Consider the following 20,729-nt stretch of genomic DNA (forward strand, 5'->3'; position numbering starts at 1 on the left):
TTTTTGTACTTCTAATAACGTAATCCATAAAAAAAAAATAATAATAATTCTATGCGATATAATTCTAGCTGTAGTATCACTTTGCCAATGCAAAGTTGAATCCGTTCACGAATTCCTTGACCGTCTGTTTGAATCGATCGACCCGATCGTACTTCTTCAGCGACTCGAGCAGCATCGCGGGAATGACTTTGCGCGGCTCGTGATAAACCAAACTTACACTGTCCGCGTCGTTTTCCTCAGTTACTAGATTAATTGGAATTGTGTAATGCTGAAAAAAATTAAAGATTTAAAGACACAAACTATCAAAAGACAACATTTTATGTATCCTTTAAATATTGTAATCTTAACACATTTGTTTTAGGAGACGGGATATATTTGTCTATATCTTCTTATTTGTATTTGTATATATTTGTATATAAGTTCTGTCAGACTTCATTATTTTAATTGAAAAATGTCCAAATTTTAGTATTTTTGTGTGATAATCATCCAAATTAAAGAAAAAGTTAATTTTAAAAGTTTTGTAACTATTAACATATGTGTATATCTAAAATATATTTGTAATATTAGCAGAAATAAATACTTACATAATATTCGTTTTGCAGCTTTTTGTTTTGCAGCTTTTTGTTCTGCAGCTTTTCGTTTTTTGGGTTTTGGGTTTTGTTTGTTATGAAGCCATGTCTTAATTTGTGGCGATGTACGTTTACTTAAACATTTATATCTTTTTCTTATTTCTTGTATATCTTTCAGCGATGGTAATGTTCTTTCTTCCATATATTTGGCAAATCCCTCAAGTGCTGCTTCTTGCTCTTCCTCAGACCAGCGGATTCTCTTTGTTTTTCCGTAAGGAGATGCTACAAAGAAAGCAATGTGTTATTAATATGGAGGTTTAAAGTATCCCAATCAGAAATGATTAGTCAAGTCGACATCAATTCGACGTCGATACGTCGATAAATAGTCGAATATTGGTTGTTAAATTTCTTTATTTCTCATCATAATTGTTTTTATACAATTATATATAATGTTAATTAAACAATTACAAATATTTCTATAAAATTTTAATTTTTCTATTTTTCTTTTGACTAACTCTATATCAAATCAATACAAAGTGAAAAAGAATAAAATATTCGATGTATACATATATATAGTATGTAATCAATATAGAATTGACCAAAGGACATAAAAATCTTACAGAAATATTAATTATGCTCGATTAGTAAAAAAAAATAATGAAATTAAAAGTGACAAAAATATCAATCAATATTCGACATCAACCATTTATCAACGCATCAACATTGAGTTAATGTCGATTTGACTAATTATTTCTGGCTGGCATACATAAGTTTTCACATATCTAATAAGTTGAAGTAAAATATTTACTGGATCGTTTCCGTTTTTTATTGGAATCTGTATGTTCAACCGTATGATGTAATGTATCTTGTGTCTCATCTAATTTATATTGTATATTTATACCTGAAATAAATAATTTATATTAATATTTAAAAAAAGTAAGTGTAAATATATACAGAATAGTCTCGACATGTTGACATTGGGATTTTTGTCTCCAAGTGATCTCAGAAATCTGCCATTAACGGGTGATACGGTAAGTCTAGTACACCCTGTATATAACAAATATAAACTGTACACATACAGAATATAAAATGTAAGAGGAAAAAAGAATATAAAATTAAAATATAAAATTAAAAAATATTTCAATAATATTACTCAATAATATTAAATATTAAAATATTATATATATATATAGCACTATAATATAGCTCTGACATTGTATGTTTGGATTTTTATCTCTATTAAAGCTTAAGAACCTTTTATTTCAATAAAAGCTGCAAAAATTGCACGTACTATATTAAAATTACAATATTAAAATACAGAGCATTTAATAATTCAAGACATAATTTTTGTTTGCAAAAAATGGTATACAAATTCCTTGTTTAGTTTGATCCATCTTATATGCACACGAGCTTTATGCTATAAATTTTCAAACATTGTAGTATATGCAGTTTTCGCAGCTTTTATTAAAATAAAAGGTTCCTAAGCTTTAATAGATAAAAATCCAAACATACAATGTCAGAGCTATATTATAGTTTTAAAATACAAAACATCAAGTAAACATATCAAGTAAAAAAAAATTAAAGTTTGCGCATTTAGAAGTGATACAATACACTGTGATAAATACAATTCTTCACAATAGTAAAAATATTTACATGTTAAAAACTATAGGTGATCGAGTTGTATTTAAATATTTTAAATGCAAATAACTATACATATATGTATATATACACTCACCCTGTCTATGTTATATTACTGTCGTTCAAAAGTTTGGAAGCAGTTGGAAATTTATAAAGAAAAACATTTTTAAAAACCATTATAAAGTTTTAATTATAATAAAGTTACAATAAATTTAAATCAGATTAAAAGTTTAATTTATGGTAAATTGTAATTTTATAATAATTAAAACTACAATAATTTTTTAAATTGTATCTCCTTATAAATTTTTAATTTTTAGCTTTTAAACTTTTGTACATTAGTAACTTTTTCAATATTTAGCTTATGATATCTCAATTGTTTGTCGGAGGAAAAAGTGGTACAAAACTTTTCAATTTGATTTTGTCTCAAGAATATGCCATTGGAATAGTGTTTTAATTTTTTTAAATATTTATGTACGTATCTCCTCGGAACTTTAATGCATGTACAAATATTTAAAAAAAATTCGAGTACTATTGCAATAGCATATTCTTAAGACGAAGGCTACAATCAACGTGACGCTACAAATGCTTTGGAGCGTTCTTCTTCTCTTTCTTTCTTCATTGAAAAAAAAGAGAAAAGGAATGCTTCGAAGCATTTGTAGCGTCACGACCGTAGCCAAAATCAAATCAAAAAGTCCTGTACCACTTTTTCCTGTGGACAAACACTTATCATAAGTTGAATAAAAGATATCGTAAGCTGAATATTGAAAAAATTACCAAGTTTTCCTTGAATATCTCAAAAAGTATTAGGCAAATAAAAAAATGTTTCAAACAAAAGTTGTTCAAATTAATTAATAGAAAAAGATGGTATAATAAAAATTTAGTTTTTATTTAAAAAATCAAGTTGGATCTTATTAGGTCCAAAGTGAACGTCAAACCCAAAAATTAGTTAGCTTATCTGATGGCCCATTCCAAATCCTACAACTTTTATCTAAAATATTTTTCAATAAAATCATCAGAGATATTACAGTGCGAAAGTTAAAATAAAACACTCTGTGTACATATATGCAATACATAATTTCAGAATCATCCAGTATGTATATACACAAGTAACTATTCAAATAACTATGTATTTATATATACATAAAAATATAGATATCATTACCTAAACATGCATTTTCCTTTTCTTCATCTCTATCACTGTCTTTTGCTTGGTCGTCATATAATTCGTCGTCTATATTACTTTCCGTTGAAGATTCGCTACCTGCATGTTGGTCATTTCCTTGAACAGCTTCCAGGTATTGGGAAATTTGCAATATATCTCTGGTTGCTAACGGCTGTCGATAATGATCCTTGTGAATCTTTTCGGAATGCCCCATAAATGTGGCAAGATCCGATACTTCCATATCATTAAGATTTAGTTGTATACAGTATGTTGCAACATGCTTTCGCAACACTGTACCACGTAAAGTATTAGACTGCATTGCATTACATTCGCTTGAAAATTTACGCATTAAAATGCAAGCTCTGAGATATTTGTATCTTTGTTTGTTATACCCAGGCAATCCGAAAACGTAAGGGTTTTTTTCGGGTACGTTAGATTCTTTTCGATATTTTAAAATCAAATTAATAGATTCAAATAAATCGTTTGATAACAAAACGGGCACCGTACGGCCTAATTTACCTCTTATACAGAATCTGATATATTTGTTAGCAATCTTTTTGTGTTCTTTTGATAATGACTTGTAAAGATCGCTGTACATGTTTTTATTAACTCTTTCATAATTTTTAAAATCTTCGATAAGAATGCGTTCAATTTCTCCTGCCCGTCGTCTGTTAAACACTTGTATAGAGATCAGTGTTACTTCTGCCAAAGAAAGCCAAGTGTAATACGAAAAAGATTTTTGTAATGCATTAAAAGCTTCAACCCGTTTTTCCTGTAAATGACTATATAATTTTTTGATGTCTTCCACTGATGGCAAATTGACTTTTTTGTGTCTCCTTTGAATCGATTGCGTTTCAATGACGGTTCTATTAACACTTGTTGTTATATCAACAGTTAATAATTTCAAGAAATCTTTAACTTGTTTCTTTTTTTCCATATCTTCCTTCTTTATACACTCAGTTATAAGTAGATTCCCGATATATTTAATTAAAGTTGATAAATTTGCCGCAACTGCAGGAGCTTCATATATTTTTTCTTCATTGTTATATCTTGCGACTTTATTGATTGCTGTGATACAATCGTCATACACTCTTGGATGATAAACTGATGTAAAGTTTTCCACATTTTTGTTTATTTCTCTTAATGCCAAGAGAAAGCGACCAAGGATACGTAATTTGGCACGAATCATGTCGTGTTGGTGTTGAGATTTGTATTTCAGGCACAGTTTATTTGCATACAAAATGAGTAGTTCGTCAAATCTGATAGCACGTGTAACATCGTCTTCCCTCATAACAGGAAATACTACTGTTCTTAATACATCACTTGCCGATGGGTGTAATCGACACGTAACTCGTCTACCCATAATCATAACGCACCGATTCTTTGTAAATTTTTTTTCAAAACAACGTCTAGAGTGGTGACGTATAGTTGATTTTGCAAAGTGAGCTTTACATTTTGCACAAGCAGTATAATCTGTAGCAATCTTGTTATATTTGTCATTAGGACGTCTACACACAATAAGTTGTCCGTTATTTACTTCAGAGTTTGTATTAAATTTGAAATTGCCATTTTTCCGCAAAATTTCGATAATTTTCCTTCTTTCTTGATTCTTCTTAGGTAAAATAGCAAATTTTTTTACATCTGGTTCATTTTTATGTACCATTTCAAAATGTCGTACTAATTGAGTTTGCAATTTGCTACAGAAAATGCAATAGTTCCGTTTCACACTTTTTACATTAGATGATTCAACATACATAACTTCGTCGTTGCATACTGGTACATTATTGTTAATTTGCGAGGCATCTAAACTTGATGCTGACGATGCAGTTATATTTAACGCTGATTTGTGTTTTATTCGCAATTTATTATTCAATACATTTTGTTCATCTTTTGATCCACTTTCTTCATGTGGCAATTCATTATCTGATATACTCTGTTCATCTTCTGAAGGAAGATATTCTGAATCGCTACTGTCTTTAGCGTTGTCAACTTCTAAAAAGACGGTAGAATAGAAAATTACAGGAATACAACACCAATAGACTTAATCTTTCTGGACTCATCCTATAGTCTCTCAGACTGACAAAACACAAAATTGATGTTTTCTTCCTTTGTATACACGTTGTAGCGCCCAAGCGTTTGGGATAGTTTTCTAATCTTAATTTTTTGTTCTTATATTAAAAGATATCCCCAACTTTAATAAAAATCCAAAGTTCATGTTCATCAAGATTAAATTTTTAATATTCTATTTTTATCTATAAAAATCAGTCTTACAGACCATGGATGAGTCTACATAGAAAACAGGATGAGTCCAGAAAGGTTTGCCTTGAAACGTGTTATAAATATAAAAATACTAATATATTTATGTTTCGTCAGCTGCCTTGTATGATTTTTAAGATATTGTGTAATATTGAAAATTACATATCTGTACTATTATTTTGTCTACAATCCTTTACCTGTACTTGTAGAATGTATTATATACCGTACGTACCAAAAGTTTTGGAACGGTCAATTATCTTAGAAAGGTTGATTTATTGGAAAAATGTTTTAGATAAAAGTTGGAGGGTCCAAAAAGGGCCAATAGACGATCTTATTAGATTTTGGATCAGGGGCCCCAGTAAGGCCCAAGTAAAATTTTTAAAATGGAAACTCCTATTTTTTTGTATCATCCTTTTTTTCTAATAAATTTGAACAACTTTTGTCTGAAAAATTTTTTTATTTGCCAATACTTTTTGAGATATTCACGGAAAACTTGATAACTTTTTCAATATTTAGCTTACAATGTCTCAATAACTATTTGTCGGAGAAAAAAGTGATACAGGACTTTTTGAATTAATATGGTCTCAAGAATATTCTGTTGCAATATAGTACCCTAACTTTTTTAAATATTTATGTATACATAAAAGCTTTAAGAAGCTGTCTGCACAAGTATTTAAAAAAGTTAGGGTACTATTGCAACAGAATATTCTTGAGATCAAATCAATTCAAAAAGTTCTGTATTACTTTTCTCTTCGACAAACAGTTATTGAGACATCATAAGCTAAATATTGAAAAAGTTACCAAGTTTTCCTTGAATATCTCAAAAAGTATTAGGCAAATTATTAGGCAAATAAAAAAATGTCAGCCAAAGTTGTTCAAATTATTAAGAGAAAAGAATGATACAATAAAAAATAGGAGTTTTCATTTGAAAAATTTAACTTGGACCTTACTGGGCCTAATACAGACTCCTAATCCAAAATCTAATAAGATCGTCTATATTGACCCCTTTTGAATTCTTTAACTTTTATCTGAAACATTTTTTCAACAAACTAATACTTTTTGAGATAATTGACCGTTCAAGAAATTAAGATATGCGCGGTATATATCAGTAAGTCATAAAACAATAAACTACTTAAATTAAAATATAAGCAAATATCAAATAAAAATTGTTATTTCTACAATATGCATCAATAAGATTAATATTAAATTAATATCATAGGATCTGTGTATGTTATTGTATTTACTATGTATATATATTACACAATAAAACTTTATTAAGGCTTCTGACTTTTCGCTGCAGATCTTAGGTTTATGACATCCTAATTGAGAAAACATGCTAAGCATTTCTGTAAAGTATGTTAAAATAAAAAGATATCTTTATAAAATAACACCTATAATTGATTTAGCAAATGCTTTGAAAACTTCCTGTTTACTTTAATAAATATAATGACTAGCCGTAACATTTAATGTAAACTTGAAAAAACTTTCTAAAAAAAAAACATTAACTTAATGTTATAATTATTGATTACTTATTCAAGCAAAATAAAAGTTTTTGACATATTTTACAAAGCTGCTCAATCGCAATTGTTATTTTATAAAGATATCTTTTTATTTTGGTCATCAAGTCAAAAACATAAGATCTGTAACATGGGATCGAAATTATGATACAAACATTTACAAAATAGAAAATTGTTTTTATCTACATACCAAGTACTGATGGTATTGGTATTTCAGATGGTACTGGATCATCTAATTCTTCTTTGTTAAACACTTGGGTACTTTCATTAGAGAAGGAAACGTCTGTTGAAATCGTTGATTCTTCTAAACATAGATATAATTATGACATCAAAACTAAAACTTTATAAGCTAATTATAAAATGTAAGAAATATCTTAGAAAACCCGTTTTGTTACAAAAACAACCAATCTAATATTACAAAAATATTTTATCATAAAAAATTATACTGTAACATTTTATTATCATCAAAATATTATAATATAATTCAAGTCAATCAATTTCAGGGGGTCGATTATGTATCACATAACTTGATGAAAATGATAAAAATGTGCGAATGAACTAGAATATTTATAATTTCATTGGTCAACAACACCTAGTGCATTCGCTAATTTTTGTGATTTTCACTAAGTTTTGAGATACACTCAAATCAACCTCCAGGTTGCCAATATAATTTATTATCATCAAAAATAAGATATTTGCTATAACAAATAAACTTTTGTATTTTCTAAAACGTCCAATATTCATCCATTGCAACTAATTAAATAATTTAAAATGGTTCTCATTATTCAGTTTATATTTTGCATCATGCTCCTAATAGCATTTATATGTTTTTACACCTGAACTTTATTATCTCAGCAATTTAAGTATGAAAACAACATGAAAATAATTAAATAATCAGCCATCAATAGCATCTTATTTTACAAGAGTATACAAAAGTTGATACATATTATAACAAGTATCCATTTGATTTAAAGTAATTTAAAGCACAATATAAAATTTAAATTATAATTATATATTCTGACAATAAATCACTCTTGCAACATTTTATTCTATCTTTACAAATAAGCAACTTTACTTTAAATATCCCTCAAATATTATTAAAATATCATTAAAAATAATTCAATCTTTACATACCGTTAAAACTTAATCTCCTAACACAATCCTCTACATCCGTACAAAAAGATCCACTAAGTAAATCTGCGGATAAGATTAAAATAAAATTAAAACAAACAATAAAGTACACTTATAGTGTAGGGGAGACGGGGCCGCGGGGGGGCTAACTCGACACTATTTTTTCAAAGGCAATTTTTAATATTTAATTAAAATTTTTAGGCAATGGTATATATTTCAATGGTATATATTTAAAGAGTGTTCCTTCAGGTACAAAATTGATTCAGAAAGTTTTGCTGTACGTCGCTTTGTTTTGCCGCCAGGAAAGGAAAAGTGACGCGAAGACAAACTTTCGAATTGAAAAATGCCGGGGTAAACTTGAAACCCTGCTAGGGCAAACTCAACACTTTGTCTGATCGACATAATTTGATCTGGAACTTATTTTTTACTGTTTGAAAATGAAAATACATTGTTTATTGTGTATTTAAAAAGTACAAAAATTCTGAATAAAGTAGCTAGAACAATCATTTAAAATAATGGGAAAAAAAATTGTTGAACTTTCAATTATCTTCATCTAAACTCATGTCTGAAAAACAATTAATGCAGGTAAACTCGCGATCGGACGTGCGCATACATTTATCATGAGCCATACGGCTACATGACAAGCATCGTTTGTTACTGGGAGCCGACGAAACGGCGTGGTGTTGACTTTGCCCCGAACGTCGTTTTTCACTTTTGTCACTTCAAAAACATGAAAATTTTGAAAATATCCAAAAACAATTATCGGATTCATATAGAGCATCAAATTTCCCATGAAAATCACTTACATATAGGTTTGCAAAAGTAAAGCTCGATGAAAGAATAGAAATTTTCGAGAGATCAGAAAAATTACTTTTCACCATCAAAAACGCTTATGTCGCGCTAAAAATTACACCATAACTCAGAATGTCATCAAATCCCGTTGATAATACTAGCACATAAAGACGCATTTACAGTAGGAAAGGTAAGTTTCTACGATAGATTTAAATTAGCAAAAAGTCTAATGACAAGTTTGCCCCGGTCTCCCCTACCTACATACTTATAGTGTACATACACAATATGAAACTATACCAAGTAGAATACATAGACTGTTACAATTCAAAACTTAACAATTTCCAAAGAAAAACAAATTTAAATCAATTTTTTGAACTGTGAAATAACTAACACAATTATAATTACGATATTTTGTTATGATAAAACTTATACTGTTTTTTGAAGAGATCTAGTCACTTGTCAATTAACTTATGACACTATTCATCTAGCAATCGCAACATAATCGGTTTAAAAGAATAACGATACTTCTGCTCCTGTACGACGGAATCGTCACGTAGACTTGTAAGGTTATTATAGCACATAGGTAATACTTTAAATATACTTTTTATAAACCTCTGTAAACCGAGCACCCCTACCACTAGAAAAAGTTTAAATCTATGGCATTATTAAGTGCTAATTTTGTGCCAATTTGTTGCTCTAGTCCCGAATTTTGAGCTTCTACCAATTTGCAGGAATAAATAGCAAAAGTGAGAGTGCTGGCTTCACGTTAAGTTAACATCCCTACTTCTTAAAAATAAGTATAGAGTACTGTGAACAAAAAAATTGATATACTAGAATTTTATGCTAATTTTGTACTTTCAAAATATCCCAACCCGGAATTTGGTGCTTGTTGTTTAACGAGAAAATATATAAAGAATATGATCACGACAGAAATAAAGCATATTAAACAAATTAGTTGCCGGGTCAAATTTGGTCTTAGAATAACACTAAAATGATGTGCTTTTAAAATATATAAATCTGAAAATTGGTGCTGATTGTTTCATTTAAACAAATCAATAAAGATTGTGACCGTGCTAGCGTCATTTAGTTTAAACAACAATCACCAAATTTCGGAATTGCATATTTTAAAAGCACATAACTTTAGTGTTATTTTAAGACCAAATTTGACCCGGCAACTAATTTGTTTCATACACTTTACTTCTGTCGTGACCATATTCTTTATGGATTTTCTTATGTTAAACAACGAGAACCAAATTCTCCTGGTTTGGATATTTTGAAAACACAAAATTAACATAAAATTCTGGCATATCAATTTCTTTGTTTACAGTACTCTAAACTTGTTTTCGAGGAGTGGGGGTGCTAGCTTAATGTAAAACCAACACCTCCACTCTTACTACTTATTTCCTGCAAATTGGTAGGAGCACAAAATTCGGGATTAGAGCAATAAATGAGCTCCAAATTAATAATTATGCCATACTTAATTATGCCACAGTCCCAAACTTCTTTTTAGTGGTGGAAATGCTACGTTCATACAGATGTTTTATAAGCTTAACTCAAAATCGAAACTTGAGTTGACAGTATTCTACTCGGCGACATGTGAATTATAATATAATTAATGTTACATACCAGAGAGAGAAACATTTACATCTTTGCCTGCGATATCATCATTTTCAACTGTATTACATGTATCTGTAGCATCAGACTTTCCTTCAATATCGCAGTCCTTATTCATAATATTCATTGTCTTCCCATATTTATCCACAAAGATCACATCTAATGTGCTAATATCTGACATAAGTAAAAAGTATATTATTATTTCATACATACAATAAAATAACTATTACAGATATGGTTTATAATATTAGTTAAACTTACCATAACCATAACATGTATTTAATACGTCATTAGTCGTCTCCTCATTATTAGAGTCATTGGTTAGCATCACAGATTCCTTATCATAACATGTATTTAATGCGTCAACAGTCGTCTCACTGTTGTTCTCGTTGTTCTTATCTATATAGCTTTTTGTATTAATACCTGACATAAATAAAAAGTATATTATTATTTCATACATACGATAAAATAACTATTACAGATATGGTTCATAATATTAGCTAAACTTACCATAACATGTATTTAATGCGTCATCAGTCGTCTGCTCATTGTTAAAGTCATTGGTTAGCATTACAGATTCCTTATCATAACATGTATTTAATGCGTCAATAGTCGTCTCCTCATTATTACAGCCATTGGTTAGCATCACAGATTTCTTATCATAACATGTATTTAATGCATCAACAGTCTTTTCCTCATTATTAGAATCTTTGGTTAGCATCACAGAATCACTGTTCTCGTTATTCTTATAGCTTATCGTATTAATATCTGACATAAATAAAAAGTATATTATTATTTCATACATACGATAAAATAACTATTACATATATGGTTCATAATATTAGCTAAACTTACCATAACATGTATTTAATGCGTCATCAGTCGTCTGCTCATTGTTAGAATCATTGGTTAGCATCACAGATTCCTTATCATAACATGTATTTAATGCGTCAATAGTCGTCTCCTCATTATTACAGCCTTTGGTTAGAATCGCAGATTCCTTATTATAACATGTATTTAATGCATCAACAGTCTTTTCCTCATTATTAGAATCTTTGGTTAGCATCACAGAATCACTGTTCTCGTTATTCTTATAGCTTATCGTATTAATATCTGACATAAATAAAAAGTATATTATTATTTCATACATACGATAAAATAACTATTACATATATGGTTCATAATATTAGCTAAACTTACCATAACATGTATTTAATGCGTCATCAGTCGTCTGCTCATTGTTAGAATCATTGGTTAGCATCACAGATTCCTTATCATAACATGTATTTAATGCGTCAATAGTCGTCTCCTCATTATTACAGCCTTTGGTTAGAATCACAGATTCCTTATCATAACATGTATTTAATGCATCAACAGTCGTCTCCTCATTATTAGAGTCATTGGTTATCATCACAGATTCCTTATCATAACATGTATTTAATGCGTCAATAGTCGTCTCCTCATTATTACAGCCTTTGGTTAGCATCACAGATTCCTTATCATAACATGTATTTAATGCGTCAACAGTCGTCTCCTCATTATTAGAGTCTTTGGTTAGCATAACAGATTCACTGTTGTTCTCGTTGTTCTTATCTATATAGCTTTTTGTATTAATACCTTACATAAATAAAAAGTATATTATTATTTCATACATACGATAAAATAAGTATTACATATATGGTTCATAATATTAGCTAAACTTACCATAACATGTATTTAATGCATTATCAGTCGTCTCCTCATTATTAGAGTCTTTGGTTAGCATCACAGATTCTTTACCATAACATGTATTTAATTCGTCAACAGTCGTCTCCTCATTATTAGAGTCTTTGATTAGCATCACAGATTCACTGTTGTTCTCATTGTTCTTATCTATATAGCTTATCGTATTAATACCTGACATAAATAAAAAGTATATTATTATTTCAAACATACGATAAAATAACTATTGCAGATATGGGTTATAATATTAGCTAAACTTACCACAAATCTTTGGAAAATCACTTCTTTCACATAGTATATGTGGTTTATTTGTTAAGATATTCTTCTTTATTTTATTCAATATATCTTTGTCATCTGTAATGTCAAAAAAATGTGTGATTAATTGTATTTAGTTTCCTAGTTCAATATATCGTGGACAATCACATTGTTATCGTTATTAAACTTTATTCAAAAACTAATAAAATGTTACTTCTTTGTAATTTTGTCTTAATAATAATTCGTGAGGTTATAAAATAAATATGATGTAAATATATAAATACTTACAGCAAAGGAGCTGTGCACAAGAAAAGGAATAAGAAATAGGAATACAGAACATATAACTCAAGGTCGATTCATCACGTATCTTAAAACAAGCTAAAAAATAAATAGATGTAAATCTGTTTATTTTTGTAATTTTTACCTTATTTTAAGATATGGTCAACCCTCAATTTTCTGTTCTTTATTTTTTATTCCTTTTATTGTGCACAACCTCTAATTTAAATGCTGTTACTTTCGTAATTTATTACCAAAAAAATAACAAAAATAACGGCCATGTTAGAGCCTCCGCAAAAAACTCTTGTATGGTAACGTAATGTAACGTAGATCAACGCACAAGAAACGTATAAGAGCCTCCGCACAAGACTTTCGTATGATAACGTAGTGTAACGAAACGTGGGTCAACGCAAAAAAAACGTTATCGGTTACGGCATTATACGTCAATACGTTTCTTGTGCGTTGATCTACGGTACGTTACTTTAGGGCCCGGACACGCACTTTTTCGTAACAGTAACAGTAAAGTTTAGACCAATCGCGTACGTTCCCGCCATACGGCCGTACGTTCCCGAATCGAGCAACGCGATTGGTCGAAACTTTACTGTTACTATTAAAAATGTGTTAATAAGAAAAAATGTGTGTCCGGACCCTTACCATACGAAAGTTTTGTGCGAAGGCTCTAACACCGTAACCGATTTTTCGGTTAACCTCACTCTTCATCTCTTTCTGAAGGGGCAGTTAGAAAAAGATGAAGAGTGAGGTTAACCGAAGGATACAGGCTACGGTCAACGTGACGCTACAAATGCTTCGAAGCATTCCTCTTCTCTTTTCTTTCAATGAAGAAAGAAAGAGAAGAAGAACGCTCCAAAGCATTTGTAGTGTTAACCGTAGCCACAGTTATCCGACGGTGACGAAATGACTCTAATAATATAAAGTAATAGCAATATTATGAAACTAATATTAAAATATTCCACTTACCATTTTTTGCTATAATAATTGCTGCGTAGTTTCGTCCATCGCTATACTTAGCTTTTGTACCATTTTTCATTTTTTTAATTCGATTAGATTTGCACACGTAATAAAAATTATCATAAAACTTTATTAACGCGAACATATTTATAATAAATTTATATAATTTATATAATACTCGCTCTCTCTCTCTCTCTCTTTCTCTCTCTCTCTCTATATATATATATACTTATATAAATATATTTCTAAAACTAGACTAAAACTAACGCGCACTCACGAACACCTCACTACCTCTTGCTCATGGCGGACAAGGACTGGAGCTAATGGTCAGGCACGAGCTGCGTGAACGTTACGTGAAGATCGCGTGAAGAAACAGAAGAAGAAAGGGAAGCGGTTTCACTATTGGCTCAAGAGCCAATGACACTTGCGCGAAATGCACGCCGCGCAGCAAGAAGCGATGTGGTAGCCAATCAATATGAGACTTTTCGTAAGATCGAGGAGTTTATTGGCTACCGCGTCGCTCCTTGCTGCGCGGCAAGCATTTGCTTGGGAGAAAAACATTTTAATAAAAGTCAACGGTGTTTATTTGCTATGAAATTAATCATTTACTTTGATAGAAGCAGGAATTTAATTTCAGGATAGAAAATTAACAGTTTCTATATTACCAATCAATTCGAACTCATATTTTAAAATATATTAAGGCTGCGTTCACTTTGAACGCTTTCGTAATAAAAATATTATTCTATTTTTCTTCAACATATAATGAGCAATAAAGATAAATTAATGCTTTCAGCACGAAAGCGTCCAAAGTGAACGCAACCTAAAAAATGAAAAATGGATTTATAGAAAAAATTCCTAAATAATAAATAAAGTTATAAGCCTACATCCACATCCATAGTCTGCTTTATATACAAATTAATATATTTGTAAAAATGATACAAATGATAGGAATTTTATACATATATTATTAAACTGAAAAGCAACATAAAGATTTAATTAATCTTCTAACATACACGTTGACAGTACACAATCATTGTTTTTTCAATAAAAACGAAAATTTATTAAATAAACGTTGATAATTATATCACATCATAGATTTCAATAACGGAGAACATTATAGATTTCAATAACGTTGAACATTATGTGATGTATCTATCAATGCTCATTTATTAAATTTTTGTTTCATGAGGAAACAACAATACTATACTGTCAACGTGTATGTTAGAAAATTGAATAAATATTTACGTTGCTATTCAGTTAATGTATATATAGAAAATAATACTTTAACATTAATAAGACAAAGAGAAAAAGTGGGTAAAGGAAAAATTTACATTAAGATAAAGAAAGTAACATTATTTGTACTAAAAATATATATGTATTTTAACACTTGACACAAGAAAAGTTAAGAAAAAATTTGATAAGAAACATAGCAAATAGTAAAGAAGGTGCAGTTAGAAAGAATACACAGATATACGGCAAGTACGATAGATTTTCAAAACTTAAGAAGTCACACTAATCTCTATACAATCAAATAAATACCGACTATTGTATGCAGACGTCCTAATTCCTGTAATTTTCTATTCTACCGTCTTTTTAGACGTTGTCAACGCTTAAGACAGTAGCGATTCAGAATATCTTCCTTCAGAAGATGAACAAAGTATATCAGATAATGAATTACCACATGAAGAAAGTGGATCAAAAGATGAACAAAATGTATTGAATAATAAATTGCGAATAAAACACAAATCAGCGTTAAATATAACTGCATCGTCAGCATCAAGTTTAGATGCCTCGCAAATTAACAACAATGTACCAGTATGCAACGACGAAGTTATGTATATTGAATCATCTAATCTAAAAAGTGTGAAACGAAACTATTGCATTTTCTGTAGCAAATTGCAAACTCAATTAGTATGACATTTGGAAATGGTACATAAAAATGAATCAGATGTAAAAAAAATTTGCTATCTTATCCAAGAAGAATCAAGAAAGAAAGAAAAATATCGATATTTTGCGGAAAAATGGCAATTTCAAATTTAATACGAACTCTAAAGTAAATAACGGACAACTTATTGTGTGCAGACATCTTAATGAAAAATATAACAGGTTCGCTACAGATTATATTGCTTGTGCAAAATGCAAAGCTCACTTTGTAAAATCAACAATACAATTTAGATTAGATGATTCAAATTCATTTTGTATTAATATCCGTATGAATATCTGACATAAGTAAAAAGTATATTATTATTTCATACATACGATAAAATAACTATTACAGATATGGTTCATAATATTAGCTAAACTTATCATAACATGTATTTAATGCGTCATCAGTCGTCTCCTCATTATTAGAGTCTTTGGTTAGCATCACAGATTTACTGTTGTTCTCGTTCTTCTTATTTATATAGCTTATCGTATTAATATCTGTCATAAGTAAAAAGTATATTATTAGCTTTACATTTTGCACAAACAGTATAATCTGCAGCGATCCTGTTATATTTTTATTAGGACGTCCGCATACAATAGTCGGTATTTTTTTTATTGTATAGAGATTAGTATGACTTCTTAAGTTTTGAAAATCAACGTTACCACTCTCGACGTTTTGAAAAAAAAAATTACAAAGAATCGTTGCGTTATGACTTATGATTATGGGTAGACGAGTTACGTGTCGATTACACCCATCAGCGGACGTCCTAATAAAAATATAACAAGATCGCTACAAATTATACTGTTTGTGCAAAATGCAAAGCTAATAATATACTTTTTACTTATGACAGATATTAATACGATAAGCTATATAGATAAGAACAACGAGAACAACAGTAAATCTGTGATGCTAACCAAAGACTCTAATAATGAGGCAAGTGATGTATTAAGAACAGTAGTATTTCCTGTTATGAGGGAAGACGATGTTACACGTGCTATCAGATTTGACGAACTACTCATTTTGTATGCAAATAAACTGTGCATGAAATACAAATCGCAACACCAACACGATATGATTCGTGCCAAATTACGTATCCTTAGTCGCTTTCTCTTGGCATTAAGAGAAATAAACAAAAATGTGGAAAACTTTACATCAGTCTATCATCCAAGAGATGTATGACGATTGTATCACAGTAATCAATAAAGTCGCAAGATATAACAATGAAGAAAAAATATATGAAGCTCCTGCAGTTGCGGCAAATTTATCAACTTTAATTAAATATATCGGAAATCTGCTTATTACTTCTCGTTGTTGTTCGTATCTATAGTTTAATGTTTTAATATTTGGTATAAGGAAAGACACTTGGATGATTGGATGAAAATCTTCGATAAGAATGCGTTCAATTTCTCCTGCCCGTGGTCTGTTAAACACTGTGTTTAAGTGACGAATGTATAAAGAAGGAAGACATGGAAAAAAAGAAACAAGTTAAAGATTTTTTAAAATTATTAACTGTTAATATAACAAGTGTTAATAGAACCGTCATTGAAACGCAATCAAATCAAAGGAGACACAAAAAAGTCAATTCAGTGGAAGACATCAAAAAATTATATAGTTATTTAAAGAAAAAACGGGTTAAAACTTTTAATGCATTACAACAATCTTTTTTGTATTGCACTTGGCTTTCTTTGGCAAAAGTAACACTGATCTCTATACAAATGTTTAACAGACGACGGGCAGGAGAAATTGAACGCATTCTTATCGAAGATTTTCATCCAATCAGTCTCATCCAATCATCCAAGAGTCTTTCTTTATACCAAATATTAATACGCTAAACTATAGATACGAACAACAATGAGAACGACACAGAATCCGTGATGCAAACCAAAGACTGTAATAATGAGAAGACGACTAACGACATTAAATACATCTTGTAATAAGTTTAGCTAACGTTATAAATTATATCGGAAATAGCAACGACATATATAAATAGACCAAGTATTCTTCAAGTTTTTGCCATGGAGGGGGTAAAGTCGGGAGTTGGCAGTTTACAACTCCGATAGCCATCAATATATCGCACAGTGCTTGCAATAATCCGCACGCTCTCATAGTTCGTTGACAAGCTGCGACTACCTTCACACGAAACAATTGTTATTAACTAAAGGTAACAACAGACAAATAATGTAAATTCCATACAGCGCTAATATTTTTGAGCTACCTGAGCAGGAGGACTCGGTGCTACTAGCGCTCGTACAACTCGCACCATGCAGTAAACATTGGACACCTTCTGTGGGCTCCATTCACCAAGATTGTTATCCTCTGTTTCATTGAGAATTTGGAATATCGACGTCAATTTTTGAATATAGCTACCTGTACCGTTGGAATATAAAAATTATTACAGAACGGCGAAAATTATACAAGTTGGTAGAGAAATCCAATGACAAATATATTACCTTCCTTAAAGAAGTTTTGGTCACTGACGTTTCCCCTGAGATTTAATATCAGCAGGGGGCAATCTTCCACAACAATACCACCATCCGCGTTGCCCTCTTGCTCAATAACATCAAATATGCGATCAAACGCACTTTCAAACGCCACTATCTTTTGTATGTTAGCATTGCCTTTCGTCAATTGAATGAGCAGCAACAAGACCTATATAGCAAGTATAAATAACATATTACAAGCAAAGCTCTTACTATACCAGGAGCGTTTGTTCAAAAATAATAAATTTAACATACATCATTGCGTGTAACTTTTCTGCTGTCACTCAGCAAATCCATCAGTTTAGAGACACCCATAGGGCTGACCAGAATTATTTCCTGAATATCTTTAGATCTATTCGCCAGCAAATGCGTCAGTAGCTTCAGAGCTGGCCACCTGACACGGAAGTCAAACTCCTCGAGAAATGTCAGCAACAAACCAACACTGTCCGAGTGCTTAATGAATATTTCTATAAACTGTTCTCCTATTTGGTTCTTGGAGCCGTGTTTATCGACTAAAATAACGCGAGGCGATCAGACATAAAATTGATTGTGCCAAAGAAATAACGCAGTCTTATACCTTCTTTGTCGAATGTTTCAGGATTCGTTGTATTGCACAGAGTATCCAAAGCCAGGCCGATTATCTCGCAATCCGTCCTGTTTATCTCCAGCACCTGCCTGAGCGCGTCTATTTCCTGATTCCTGAGCACCCAACTCCACGCGATACGTGCCTGATAACGCCTTGAGCGCACGGCAGGCATCTCTTCCGTCGGAAAAAGGCACGATGTAGCTGAAGCGGAAAGAACGAAGCGATGAACCTGATTGAGTTCGCCATGTTGACTCGACGTCTCGAACGAAGTGTGTGTGATTGGCCGTTGATAATGGCTTCTGCACACAGGACGCGGAAACGCTTGCCGCGCGGTAAGAAGCGACGCGGTAGCCAATCAACTTTTGGTTCTTACGGAAAAACAACACGTTGATTGACTACGGCGTCGCTTCTTGCCGCGCGGCAAGCGTTTCCGCGTCCTGTGTGCAGAAGCCATAAGTTTGTTCTTTCACAGTCGAAATCTTTTGCATTTCGGATCTTGCTTTTTTTCCATCCAATTATATACCTATAATATTTTAATCTCCAATCTCCAATTATCTAATTGTTTACTTGGCTCGTTTTAGATCCAGAAAATACAACGCGAAGCTGATCTAATATCAGATAATTTACATCGCAATTAAATACAGCATATTAAGCCTCGGACACACACTTTTTCGTAACAGTAAAGCTTAATCCAGACAAACTTGCATAACGCATAAACATAAGCATAAGAGAATTGATTGGTCCATACGCATGTGCATAAGGAAATAGACCAATCCGTTTCTTTATGCATATGGTTATGCACCTATGCAAGTTTGTCTGGATAGACCTTTATGCACATGCATATGGACTAATCAAATCTCTTATGCTTATGTTTATGCGCTATGCAAGTTTGTCTGGATTGACCTTAATGCTAGGTCTACAATGCGAGTCGTAAAGTCGTGAGTCGTAAGAATTGACCAATAATGCTAAGTCTACAATGCAAGTCGTAAAGTCGTGAGTCGTAAGAATTGACCAATCACAGTCGATTATTCTCCTCAAAATCGATAGTAATTGGTCAATTCTTACGACTCACGACTTTACGACTCGCATTGTAGACCTAGCATAAGCGTCGTCTACAATGGCAGCAGGAGTATACAGTAAGGCTGAGTTTCCACTGAGCGCGTCATGCGTCGCGTCATCACAAGTTAACCAATCAACACATCCCATTTTATTACATTACTTGTGACGGGATCAAAATGGGACGTTTTGATTGGTTAACTCGAATGACGCGTGACGCGCTCAGTGGAAACTCGGCCTAATGCTGCGTTCCCACTATACGCGTCGCGTCACGACGCCGCGTCATGAGTTATCCAATCAAAACGTTTCATTTTATGACGTCATTTCCGACAAGATCTCTTGTCGGAAATGACGCGACGCGCGACGCGTATAGTGGAAACGCACCCTAAAGCCTTGTGTCCACGATGCTAGAACTGCGTCCGAGTTTTGATACTTACGTCTTACTGCATACTTCTGCTGCCATTGTAGACGACGCTTTATACGTTTACAGTGTAATAAATTATTATTATTATTTATGTTTTAATTTAATGTTATAATGTAATCATTTTTACATTGTTACTAATATAGCACATTCACAGTAATAAATTATTATTTTATATTTATATATTTGTAATTTTTTTACGTTTGTAATTTATACATTGCAAATAAAGCCGGTTCAATTGGCCTAGTTTACACCGATCATTTGATATGCGTATTAAATAGTAAATAACTAGTAACTTAGGCCGTGTCCAGCCGAACCTCTGTTTAGCGAAGCGAAAGGTAGCAATTGAATGTGATTG

At 31.3% G+C, this 20,729-nt stretch overlaps 2 protein-coding genes across 2 annotated transcripts; both read right to left on the minus strand.

The window, feature by feature from the left end:
• On the minus strand, positions 1–14,689 carry LOC139813604 (uncharacterized). Its single transcript, XM_071779185.1, has 14 exons — positions 13,911–14,689; positions 12,663–12,755; positions 12,384–12,575; positions 11,880–12,296; positions 11,535–11,792; positions 11,190–11,447; positions 10,941–11,102; positions 10,692–10,853; positions 8,277–8,339; positions 7,333–7,446; positions 3,370–5,361; positions 1,378–1,470; positions 585–851; positions 1–268 (listed from the first exon to the last, which is right to left on the minus strand). The coding sequence occupies exons 1-14, from the start codon at positions 14,044–14,046 to the stop codon at positions 249–251; spliced, it is 4,227 nt and encodes a 1,408-aa protein (XP_071635286.1). The 5' UTR covers positions 14,047–14,689; the 3' UTR covers positions 1–248.
• Positions 14,690–15,253: 564 nt separating this feature from the next.
• LOC139813611 (general vesicular transport factor p115-like) lies at positions 15,254–19,132 on the minus strand. The gene is made up of 5 exons (XM_071779192.1): positions 18,886–19,132; positions 18,564–18,820; positions 18,279–18,477; positions 18,044–18,195; positions 15,254–17,958 (listed from the first exon to the last, which is right to left on the minus strand). The coding sequence occupies exons 1-5, from the start codon at positions 19,064–19,066 to the stop codon at positions 17,785–17,787; spliced, it is 963 nt and encodes a 320-aa protein (XP_071635293.1). The 5' UTR covers positions 19,067–19,132; the 3' UTR covers positions 15,254–17,784.
• Positions 19,133–20,729: the final 1,597 nt, after the last annotated feature.

This window comes from Temnothorax longispinosus, chromosome 5 (genome assembly GCF_030848805.1).
Source record: "Temnothorax longispinosus isolate EJ_2023e chromosome 5, Tlon_JGU_v1, whole genome shotgun sequence".
Lineage (NCBI taxonomy): Eukaryota > Metazoa > Arthropoda > Insecta > Hymenoptera > Formicidae > Temnothorax > Temnothorax longispinosus.